Below are 13,064 nucleotides of genomic sequence, written 5' to 3' on the forward strand. Positions count from 1 at the left end.
GTTTTAAAAACATTTCAGGTATAAAATGAAAGAAAATATGCTTGCCTCACAGGGTGTTGATTAGTGATTTTAAGAAAGGAGTAATTATATTAACTGCTGTACAAAAGGAGTTAATGAAAGTTATACTAACCCTGCTGATTGAGAACAACAATCCTGGCCTATCTGTGCAGACCCCAGTGAAGCAGAATCTGAGTTTCCAGTAAAACAAATGTTCCCAGACGAAAGTTATTAGGCTGAGTGCCATGGCTGCTGCAAGCATGTAAAATACGCCTGCCATGTTGTCAATATCCAGCTGGCTGCTCATAACTTCATTCTTCTCATTATGACAAATACCAGTCAACCACAGTGTTTCCAATTCTTCCATCTCTCCTGGAGAAAACAAGAAATCATACAGTTAGGATTTGAAAACCATCATTCATAGTATACTCAAAAATGAAAATCCAGGACAGAGTAATTCCATCTTTAAAAATACAGCACCCTTTAATATCTCATTTATAAAGTGGCTCTATTATAATCTGCTAATTTAGGACTACATTACTTTAATAGACTTCAGGTTGTGACTTCATTAGATTTCATAAACTAGCTAGGCTTGATTAGCCCTTCCTATCTAGGATGTTCAAGAAGAGGAGAGATACATCTGAATATGGCACAGTCTTCAAAAACAGACTTTTTGTGTTTCATATAGTATCTCTCTTTCTATGGAAATATGGACAGGATCTCCCTATCCTGTTTTATTTCTCGATATTTTTAACTTCCATTGTCATTAGTTCAAATAAGTAGAGTTTTAAAAATAGATATCTATGGTGATATTCACGTGTTCTGTCTCTTCGCAGTGTCTGTATCTAGTGGAAGAACACTAGAAATGTAATCTAGTGGGCAGAAACAGGACTGGAATGCAGGCTTCCTGGCTTCTATTGCTGACTGAATCTGCCACAATCTTGCCACGAGATGTTGAGCGATTCATTTTACTCAGTCATACCCAGCAAAACAGATATACCATCTCTCATAGGTAGGTGTTCTTAGGCTGAATATCTGTAGTTTACAGATCTTTGAGTTCCTCATGATTATCATCATCACAATATGCAGAAAGCTGGTACAGTACAGTCTAAATTCGTTGGACGAGTTATTTGTTATTTGAAATACACAAAATTAAGTATACTCATCCAAATAAAAGAAGGGTTATAGGGTCTAGAACTCTGAATGGAGCTTTTACAATAATATATAAAATTTAAAAATTATGTTGTACTTTGTGCATGTACTTATAGCATTCAATTGTCCCATCACTATCTCCTTAGTTCTTTCTCTCTTGACTATTACACATTTGGTGAGAAAAAAATCACTTAAAAAGCCTTTTTGGAGCAATTCATGCTCACCACCTCCCATTTTCTTTTCTTCTTCTCTCATATGTAATCACCACATGGACCATTACAAAAGAATAGTCAAGCTCAGTATTAGATCCAGATATAATTCAGGATCTCCTTTCCCTTTCTTTTCATCAGCTCTGCTACTTGTCCGGTATGGCCTGCACTGAATTTCCCATCAGCATGCCAGTGGCAGGTCAGCATTAGCTTTCAGATCAAAGCTGACTGATTATACACCTAACACATAATTCCTGGCTTTTAAGGAGAGGATAAGCTTGCAGCACAAAGGGCAATGACCGTATAGCATTGCTCAGAGTCTGAAACCTTGGCGAACCATTTATTGCAGGTCTGTTTCTCTGTAAACTCATTCTTTACATTCCCTGAACAGCAGAAATTGCTTTTATCCCTTTTTTACCCCCACATTTTGTTTAGTTTTGTCTGTAAACACACAGGAGAATTAATGAAATTGCTTCTGGAAAGATTTTTATATTGTACAATGCGACTACTCTTGAAACATCCTTAGTGTTCCTCTACTGAAGCATTATATGCAAAATGCATTTTGATGCTAAGTCTTTTACCTTTCCTTCAATAAGAGGGAATTCTCTGAGAGAGATATATGCAGTGGATTAAGAGCCCAAGGGCAGGCAGGGAGGCAAGCTGATGACCACAATAACTGGTCTATGAGGGCTAGAGTAGAGGTAAGTGGGAAGGAAACACCAGGACAGAAGAGAAAGGTTTCCTACATACTTCAGTGATGAACATTTTACAAGCTCCTAAGAGAGAGGAGCCAGTTGAGGCTTCTTAGGGTATCTCTACACTGCGATCGCGGAGGGTGATGACAGCTCGCGTAGATGTATCTGAGTTAGCAATGATCTAGTTAACTCAGGTACCAGAGCAGTGAAGCTGCAGCAGCATGGGTTTCAGCACAGGCTACCCACCTGAGTAATTACCCTGGGTTCTGGAGGGCTTGCACAGCCTGTGCTGCAGCGGCTTCTCTGTTCCAGCACCCGAGCAAGCTAGCTAATGATTGCAGTGTAAACATTCCCTTTGTTAAGACTGAATTGAGTTTTACACTTAAAGCAGAGATTCAACCTCCATGCATGAACAATAGCGTATACTCATGAAAATTACTTACTCTTTGAGACACTACCAGGAAAAACAATTCTAATTCCTAATTAAATTCTAATTAAATGTCATGTTAATCTGGGACAATAAACACTAACCTTCATTAATCATAATTGTATAATTATTGCCTGTGCTCAGGGTCCTTGTATGCATTTCCTTATGTTAAAACATTTGGAATTCTATTCTTTGGTTTGTATTCCAATAACATTTAGACCTTCAATGAGATGTTGGTTTTCCCTCCATTTATAGTCCTCCCTAAGGTCTACCAATGAAACAGGCAAAGACTTGAGAAAAGAAAAATGAAAGTCGAAAAAAAGTGCAATATTTCTTGTATCCGTGTAACCATCAGAAGTTCTGACAATTAACCAGCATTGCTTTCCTCAGTAAAATCACATCTCCCAATACCGTCAAATATGTCAGCTTCGTTTGGCACTGTGCTCTTTCACAATTCACAGCAAATTTCATGGAGAATTTAACTCTTTTTTATTACTGTGTATTTTGCATTTCCTTTCCTTCGGCAAATACACTTAAAGTAACTAGTGATAAACCAATAACCTTTTGAAAAATGACAGCCCAGAAACAATGCATGCTTTTTTAAACTGAGATATATGACAGTGCCCTAGCAACCTACAAGGAACGACATGTTTTACAGTCATGCAAGCAAGCTGTTGTAATAAACCTCTCCTTATACCTTGTTAAGGATTCAATCGCTTTCAACATACACCTAATATATACACGCCACAACAATTTACCTCATTTTGAAACTATGTTGCATACTTGTTTTGGGAGTTTATAAACATTAGGTTGACATACAACTGAGAGGACATTGTTAGACTGTGTATAGATTAGACTGGTACAAGTCAAGGTTTTTTAATATATATATTAGGTTCATATTATTTGGATGTGTGTGGTTTGTTTGATATGTTCAAATAAGTTTATTTGGTATATATAAACATTTACAATTTGTTATTCAATTACGTTCAAATTATAGTAAAGTTATTATGTGTCTGAACCTATACAATTTATATTCATTGACAACTATATCTCATCACCATTTATAGTACAGTTTATGACTATTACTTTCATCTGTGCAAGGCACTGAAAGGACACATGTCATTTCATGTTTTACCCTTTATGATCATTTATAATTTATGTATTTTAAAATACCCCAAACTTTGGATTTGGGGGTTTCGATTAGATCATTATAAAGACAGGAGCTATTGCCAAAACTAGGTGAGTTTGAATTCAAAACATTGAAGTTTGGGGATGGTCTTACTTTTGGTTCAGAATAAATATACTGACTTTTTCAGGTCCTTCAAGTAGCCTATACCCTGAGGTGGAAGTGGCTAGGGAAAGATGACCCCCAGGGTAATGTATAGTCTTGACATATGTATGTAGCTAGAGATAAAGGACTAATAGACTATATACATGTGCATAGATCTGATTAGTGTTCACGTGTACATAGATCTGGTTAGTGGGTTAAAGCTGATGGCATAACATCAGGAGAACTGTGGAAATCTGTGGAAGTAAGTTCAATGTATATAAAAAACAGGCATCTGTAGAACCTGGCATGAGTGCAGTTAGAGTCTGAACCACAGTCTGCTGATTGGTCTCAAGTTACTTATAATTTAGAATTCAATTTTTTAAGGCTTTTTCTTTTAATATCAGAAACTGGCCAGCAGGAATTGCCAGACTGCTATTGATTTATTCTTCATACACCATATGTGAATAGGATTAAAAGGCTTATTGACTAGTAAAAGTTTCAGTACCAAAGGATGTGATGAAAAAACAGGACTGGAAAATGAAATAGATCATTTATAAAAGGGATAACAGCAATATTTTTTTCAACTTTAGCAAACTCTCAGCAGGTCCATTTGGTAAAAATTGCAAATAAATGTAAAGTGACTGCAGTAGGTGGTATGCTAATTTCTACACTTCTGTATTTATAGAAACCTGACTCATCCACAGCACAGACAATAGTGCAAGCAGATATTGTTTTCAAGGCCCAAACCCCACAGGTGCTGAGCATCTGCTGCTCTCACTGAAGTCAGAATAAGGTCCAAAGAGCTAGATTGTGATCTCAGTTACATCAATGTACAGGAGAAATAACATCAATTATTTCTTTTTTCAACACAAAAAGTTACAACTTTTTTGTAAATATATGGTGCTTTCCTCAGCCTTAATTAAAACAGTTCCTCATTAACAGCCCAAACTGCTGCCTAGTTAAAAACAGAGTTGAAATAAGCAAGCCCAAGCATTTGAATTCCATCTGGGCAGAGACCAAAAAGCAAGTCCTTAAAACTTTCATTGCTAATCATTTGTGCAAAATTAGATTCCAAAATGGTCATAATATTCCATTCCGAGAGAGGAAAGTTAGGCTGATTTATTGATGTTGGAGTACTTCCCTTGCTGAAAAATTCAATGATACGAGAGAGGGAGGGGAGGAAAAAAGGTAGAATCCTTGGTGCCTTGACTTGTCTTTGTTCCCCCCGCCCCACTCCTGTTATCTGTAGGGAGCCCTGCTCCTATTTTTTTCCCTTACTCCACAGCTACTGAATGACTATGTCAGGAGAGGATATCCAGGAATCCTCCTGTCACGTCCATGCATTGATGTACAGCAGTCCATAATGGTGGCTAGGGTTTTAATGCCTCTTTTTCTCTGAAAGTGCAACATGTGCCTGTGTACAACCAAATCACTTGCTGCAGAGAGTAGTAACAATCCATGGTAGGAAAGCTGATACAGCTCAGAGTTGGATTAGGAAAGTGGAGGAAAGGGGCAAACAAAGTGAGGAAAGGAGCTTACAGGCACAGTTATCAGAGGAAATGAACAGCTGATGGAATTAACTCATTAGAGGAGAAGCCCATGTCATGAAGCCATCAAAATACCCAGCAGTAAGAAATAAAGGTGTGCAAAACACAGTGAGGTAAGAGAGGGAGTGATTAACCAGGGATTAACCAGAAGGAAATCAGAAACAATTGTGATTGTATAAAATGGTCTTTGTGAAGTGTTTCACTTTTATTATTATTTGTATTGTGGTAGCACTCAAAGGCTCAAATCAGGATCAGCACTCCACTGTGAAAGGTTCCATACAAACAAATGCTATAGGCAAACCCTATTCTTGCTCTAAAGCCCTTGCAGTCTAATTTCAGCCAAGACCCAATAAGAGTCTGAAAATGGACCAGAGTAAGACAGTCAAGTAGTTTTATTTTCCTGACAACTAGACATGTTCATTTTAGTCATCTTTCATAAAGGCTATTAAGCTTCCATTAGTTAAACTAGCACAGTGCTCAGCTAAAACATTTTATAGTTGTCCCACTAGTTTTAATTACCAAAAACTGAAGGCAATTTCTTTTTGAAGCACCATCAGGTATTCTCCAGCACAGCAGAGCTGCTTTGGGGTAAGCACTAGACAAATTCCAGTCATTGGGCTGTTTTCTGGAGAACAAGGATGTGTATTCTGAATCACATTAAGTATATCCTAGGTTGAAAAAAATGACAGCCCAACACACTTACCTAATCAGTAGTAAAATTTTGGCCAAAGATCTCTACAGTAGATCATTTAATCTTTGTAAAACCTTTTATTTAAGATTTTTCACCACAGAATATTAGATATTGGCTGGAAACTAAAACTGACAACTGAATTCCCTCCACAGATTTCACTAAAGCGGTTGGATTCAAACTCCTGCCATCAAGATTTTGGGTTTGGCTCAGACCTGAACTGGTAAGGAAGGGCTTGCTTTGCAAAGTGCATTTGGATGCAGACCAAGCTGACAGAAAAGCTCATGAGAACAGATCTTGTGAAATTTGGGACCAAAATCTTATGAAAACAAGCAAAGATTTTAGTATAACTGTACCCCAGAGTGTGACCTCAAACCTAAACCAGAAATTCTAACCCAAACCCTGAATCCCAAATTCTAGCTCTGTATCTCACAACCCCTAATTGGTCCATTCCCAATGTGTATAACAACATCATGGGAAACTAGAGAAGCAAATGATCAAAGAAATATAGAAGACAAAAAAGACTAATAAAACCACATTTTCCAAAGATATGGTAAAAGGTAACCAAGCAAGAAAAAGGGATAGAACTGCTCAAATGGAATCTCTACCTTTACTTGCTGAAATTTTCCTGACTTAGTCTAAGACCAAAGGTGATTTTTTTTTCAACAAACTGATTTTGTTTAAAGACTGGTGGTGAAATGGCTAGATGGGGTACAAAACTGAAAATCAGCAGGGGAAAAAAGCACTGACTGATATGTGCTATTTGAAAATTACCTTTTGCCTATGAACAATGAAAATGCTCTGGGTTTACAAGTACTTTTTGGCAATGATTGAGAGGCTATAAGGCTGCATTGTTGTGACCGTTCCTTGAATGCAACATTTTGTATAGTTAAGTGAGCACTGAATGAGGGCTATGGAGCCCTGACTCATTTATCCTAAACAATCTCAAGAGAGAATGTACTAGCATGAACAATGTCTATCAGGAACTTGCTCACTTTCTTGCTGCCTGTTGGAAATAAGATGGAATCTTCAACATTTTCAGTGGAGAGCCAAAATTCTCAAGACTGGATTCAAATAGAATTTTGAGACTTGTATAAGGATAATCTCCTTCCACTTTTTCTGAAACCAATCAACAGCAAATTGACCCAATTCAGTGTCAATCCAACATTTAAATTGGCATTGGCCACTGTCAGAAGACAGGATACTGGGCTAGATGGACCCTTGGTCAGACCCAGTATGGCTGTTCTTATGGAAATTATCAATTTTTCATCATGAGAGCTGAGCAAAATTTTTCATCTGAAACATTTTCAACCATTCAACAACACCAAAACATTTTGTGAATTTCATTTTTTGTTTCAAAAGCAATTTTTCCTTTAAAAAAATTCCTTCAATTTTATTTTAAATTTTTTTAAAGCACTTGAAATCTAAATGAACTGTTTCATTTGATCCGAAATTAATCTCCTTTTTGAATTTTCAATTCACAAGTTTCATTTTCAGGTTGACCCAAAACAATTTTTTTTTTTTGGTTGAAATTAAAAAAAAATCAGTTATTTGCACAGCTCTACTCAAAACTTCAGATTTAGCTTCAGTTCTCACTACTCCACTGGACACAGCAATCAAATGTAGCTTTTGCAGAGCATGAAGTTGCATTACTTCTTGTATCCAGGGAAACTCCAGATTGAGGAATGCCTTCATTTGGTGATGGAGGTGCTAAATGAAGGGGTTGCCTATTTGGTTCTGAAGAATTCCAGAACCAGGACAGAGGCGGTAGATGCTGAAAGTTGAGTCTGAGTGTATCCTCCCTTCTTGAGTTCAGACACACTGTAACAACAAATTTGTATCAGGAGCCCAGCTGGGGTCTATCCTTAAAGTGCCTCCTGTGGGCCACCACAGGATTAAATTAAGCCAGGAAAGAAAAATAGTGGAGAAAAGAGACTGAATTAACTCACAAGAGGATCTCAGGTCTTTGAGTGGTTGCCACAGGCAGCACAATGTTTCTGCTTCCAGCCAATATGGTCCCATAACAAAGTATTCTACACATGTCCCCAGGAACATTTTCATTCTTTAATTTTAATCCATATCATTACCCTCGATTCAAATAGAGAGAGACAGGAAGTCAGTTTTATCCCCATTTTAACATTTGATCTGCTGTTCACAAATGACTGCTTTCCATCTTTTGGAGGACCACAAGCTCTCATATTCCCGGTTATCTGCAGATGAGATGCAGATTTGAAGTATTAACACAATTTAAAAGAAAACCGAATTCCAAAAACAATCTGAAGTCCTAAAACAAACCAAGAAAAGACAAATCTAATGGAAGGTTCTGCAGCCCTGATCTGTGAGAGCTGACTCAAGTACCGAGACATTCCAGAACTGATTATCACTTTCTAGAGTGAGGAGGAGAGATTAAATTTAAACTATGAGCAAGCAAACTCCTGTAGCAACCTGCATGGAACTCAGAAAGAGGAGCACAGAGTGCAGGAAGGAAGAGTTTGGGATAGGCACAGGATGTTAGTCCTCATGCATACAGTTTGAAAGATAGTCACAGTTACAGCACCTCTGTAAATAATTCTCTTAATAAAGAGCCAGTTTAGTTTTACAAGCGAGAAGTCCTCATGTCATCACCCACTGCACAGTTCATGAAACACTTGTGATCATCTAAGTGCTACAAAAGGACGATATTGAATACCTCTACACAAGTCATTGGTAGTGACTGTGTAATGGGCGTGGGGAAGACACTGTACTTATGTTAGGTGTAATGATTCTTTCCTTTTTTTGTACCTGAGATTAACTCTCTATGTGGTACAGAACAGAGAGTAGTCTTTTCAGGACTTTGTTATGGATATCTATATGTATTATACAGAATAAATGTGATAAAAGTGTCACAACAGTTACTAAATACACACACACATGCACAGAGAGAGTTTACTCAGAACAGTTTATTTATAACCCTTGAAACAATTGAGAATATTGTCAATAACACCTCTTGTTTACAGACAATACTTTCAGGGGGTTTTCCCCAAGTTTTAGTGCTTGTTACTACCACAAGATCAAAAGCAAAATATAACCATACTTATAACCAAAATATAACCATACTTCCCTGGGGGCTCTGCTCTTGGGGGATTTACCCTTCTCCATCTCTGTGGAAAGGTGCCCAAAACTTCTGCAGGGCATGCCAGCTCCTTACAGTAGGGAAAGCCCCATAGGTTACGTCTACATAGCAATTAGACATCTGTGGATAGCACGAGCCCACTGACTTGGGTTTGCAGGGCTCAGGCTGGGGCTGTTTCTTTGCTGTGTAGACTTGAGCTCTGGGACCCTCCCACCTCGCATGGTCCTAGAGCTCAGGCTCCAGTCCAAGCCCAGAGTTCTACACAGCCATGAAACAGTCCCGCAGCCTGAGCTCTGCAAATCCTAGTCAGCTGGCATGGGCCAGCTGCGGGTGCCCACCTGCACAGTTTCCTTCAAATGCACCTTGACTCTTTGCAATAACAGTCTGCAGTTTATTAAGTCTGCAGTAGTACTAGTCATCTTCCCCAGAGGGGTGAGAGAGCCTACAGTCTAATCCAACAAAACTAGCAAAGTCTATCGAACATAGTTCCTACAGAGACCCTTCTAGTCCTTGCACTACTTCACCACTGAGTCCAATCAGTCAGACCCCCATGCCTCCTATTTATAAACTTCCCCCTTCATTTCCCATTGGTTTCATTCTCAAAGAGTGATTCTAGGTGTGTCTTGCAAAGTTGCTTGCCCACAATAGAAATCACCCAAGTTGCTTCAAACAGCTAATGTGCACAACTAGTGCCCACCCAATTTCTGGATGATTCTAGCCCATCTAGAAAACTCACCTCAACTGGTCCAGCAAGTCTACAGGCATAGAATTCCCCAAAACAAAACCCAAGAACTGTGTGTCCTCCTCACTATTTCATCCCTTATTTACACCACTAAATGCTGCAATGCAAGCATACTGGTTACACTGCAGCAGACCTACCATGAAAAAAAAAGTTGGCAGTAGAGTGGAGGGCCAATCCTCTACCAAAAACCCTGCCACTGCAAGATGGATTGTTGCCTGGAGAAACAAAATTGGTGAAAACGAATCCTCTATCTCCCATGCTCTTGTTGGGTCTGCACAATTTGTGTGAGTTTCCACAGGGCTACCAACTCCTTGGCACCTAGAAGGGGCAAGTTTCAGAGACTAGAAAGAGGCAAATTGCAGTCAACCTATAAGTCATCAAAACAGAACCCATTGTGGTGAACCCTGATCTTATTCTAAATCTTGCCTTATTTCTCTGTAGCACTGCTGGCTCTCTTGTACTTTCAAACGTACCACCTGCCAGAACAGCCTGGTTTGCAACTTAAAAAAACCCAACAAGTAGTAACCTCTTGCTTTGCCATGAATCTTCAGTGAGGTGGTGAAGAAGAATGCTGAGCAAACAACATGATAGCAGTGAGGGGGGTTATTCACTAACATTTGCAAAAGGAATGAACAGTTGATGCCGGTTCCCACTGATTTCCTTCCATTCTCAGTGTTTTATGAGATTGAGAATTTCTCTGGCTTCCCACCCACACCTTTTGCAGCAAACACACAAAGAAGTCCAGGCTTTCCTCATTGAAAACATTCAATTCCACAACCTCAGTTTCACTTCTGTTCTGCCGTATAAATCCTTGATATTAATGAGATTGCAGAAGATGTAAATTAGGGCAGAATATAATTTAAATATTTTAGCGTTCTGTTTTATCAGTTCAACTTGGCAGAATCTTTGGATCTAACACATCCTCAGGGCCATCTAAAGGCAGGGCCAATCCTCCCTGAAGAAGGAGGTCATAGGGCAAGAGAAGCTAGAAACAGAAACGGGCTACTAAGAATAATCTAAAGATTCTCAACACTTTCAGCAACTGTTCAATCTGTGACTTCTGCTTGAGGTTCCAGGATAATACATGAACGAAAACCTGCACAAACTAATTTATGTTGCTAGGATGAACAGGTAAAATATTAGAGACACGAAGTGGGTGAGGTAATATCTTTATTTGGACCAACTTCTTTTAGTGAGAGAGAGAGAAGTTTCTGAGCTTACACAAAGCTCTTCTTCAGGACATGAAGGTGTGTATTTAGTAACTTCCGGTCCTGAAAAAGAGCTCCGTGTAGCTTGAAAGTTTGTCTCTCTCACCCATGGAAGCTGATCCAGTAAAAGATGTAATGTGTCTCTAATATCTTGGGACTAACATGGCTACAACAACAGTGTATACAGATAAAATATGTTTCTATTTCAGTCAGAAACCTCTAACTAGGTATCACTGTCAACAGGCATTCAGACCTATGCCCACATCTGCACATATGACTCATCTGTTTGCATGTATTGTACAAACTATACACAATTAACAAAATTTAGGGGAAGATTCTGCTGCATTGCTCCAGTTAGCTGCTTACTCGGTGAGTAGTTCCACTGAAATCAATTAAACTACTTACGGAATAAGGGCCTGCTTACATCCTGAGTAAGGGGAGGCAGAATCTGGCCCTGTTTGAATGTTTGGTTATTAGAACCCATAAGTATCAACTTAGCTTAGTTACACAGAGGGTACAATATGTTGTATGCAATACACTATGTACAAACACACACACACACACACACACACACAGTTTGCAACTACTGAATTTAAGAATTCTAAGTCTCTTTCCCCAGGACCCTGAAAATCATATAATGGCATATATGATATGTCATTTACGGATTACTGTTGGCTTGTTAAAAATCTGAAAAGAACAAAAGGAGTGAGTAATAGCTATGAACTTATTGTGAGCTAATGACTAGAGTCTGCATGTCCCTGTTATTCAAGGATGAATAAAACCAGAACAGCTAAGCATGATTTCCAACATTACATTCTCACTCACTCCTGTTCAGCTACGCACACGCCCCCACATATTCACTCAAACTCTCCGGTCACATTTGTTCCACCCACTGCTTAAGGAGGACACTAAATATATAAACAGAAAATCACTGGGAACACAGATGTGTTCTGCATAAGCAGCACACTCTGTAAATATGTACTTTTAATCACAGTACATATTTTTCTTTATACATATCTTTAATGTATAGCATGAGTCACAATGTATTATTATTGACACAGCAGTTTGAAAGACTTATGCAAATACGTACCTCCAAAAAGGAAGAAACAGGGGTCAGGTTAGGGCTTTTCTCCCAGAGATTTAAGGAGAAATCTTTTTTCCACAGTTGCATTTTCACCCATAGGGGTGGGAAACACACACCCACCCACTCACTGAGATTCTAAGTCAATATATAAAACTACTCTAAAGACCATAAAAATTAACCAAAATCTGGAAGGTTTTATTAGCAGGGTAATGCCTGTCTGTGGAAATCTGAGCTACAAAATGTTTCCTCCCACTAGTTTGTTCCAAAGGCTACAGCTCTAAAGGTCAAACCCTTAACACTACCAGGTCAGCCAATCTTTAAAGGACAGCTGCTCTCCAGGAGGCCTCTTCCCAGACACTCACTTAACCCTTTCTTAACACTAGCTAGCACAGTAGGCTCCTCCCTGTCCTCAAATGCCTGGCATACAGCTGAGGTTTTACCTAGGCAGCCCAGCTAGTGGTCCTCCAATCTGCTTCCCACACTCATCTTATGCCCAGCCACTAATCCTCTTCTCCAATTCCTTCTCTACTGATGCTCTCTATCTTCTGCCATTGCCTGCCTGCCTCTTTTTCACTGCCTTCCAACTTCGCCAAGTCTTGTCAATTTCTGCTCTTCTCTTTTCACTCCTATTGTTCCTATCCCCACTTGTCCGATGGCTCTCTGCTCCTTCTTTTTACACCATCCTCATGTTACCCATCATTCTATCTTCCCTAACCTCTGTGCCCCTCTACTCATTTGTCCCTAATCCAAGGAAATGCCTACGCACAAATGTACCAGCAGGCACTGATTCTACTCACAGCCTTACCCCTGGAACCATAAAAGGATTCAGAAACTATGCTGAAAAGTTCCAGAGGGGTAGCCGTGTTAGTCTGTATACAGCAAAAACGAGAGTCCTGTAGCATCTTAAAGACTAACACATTTCTGCAGGCATAG

At 39.1% G+C, this 13,064-nt stretch overlaps 1 protein-coding gene across 1 annotated transcript in view; it reads right to left on the bottom strand.

Moving 5' to 3' along the window:
• The window catches only part of GRIN2A (glutamate ionotropic receptor NMDA type subunit 2A), a 270,047-nt gene that overhangs the window by 8,157 nt on the left and 248,826 nt on the right, over window positions 1–13,064 (bottom strand). The window contains exon 12 of the mRNA XM_067551295.1: window positions 131–369. Coding sequence (XP_067407396.1) covers window positions 131–369 — 239 coding nt within the window. The remainder of the gene's footprint in view (window positions 1–130; window positions 370–13,064) is intronic.

This window comes from Emydura macquarii, unplaced genomic scaffold, assembly GCF_026122565.2.
Source record: "Emydura macquarii macquarii isolate MOO-44397 ecotype Brisbane River unplaced genomic scaffold, CSIRO-AGI_Emac_v2 contig_1348, whole genome shotgun sequence".
NCBI classification, from domain to species: Eukaryota; Metazoa; Chordata; order Testudines; family Chelidae; genus Emydura; species Emydura macquarii.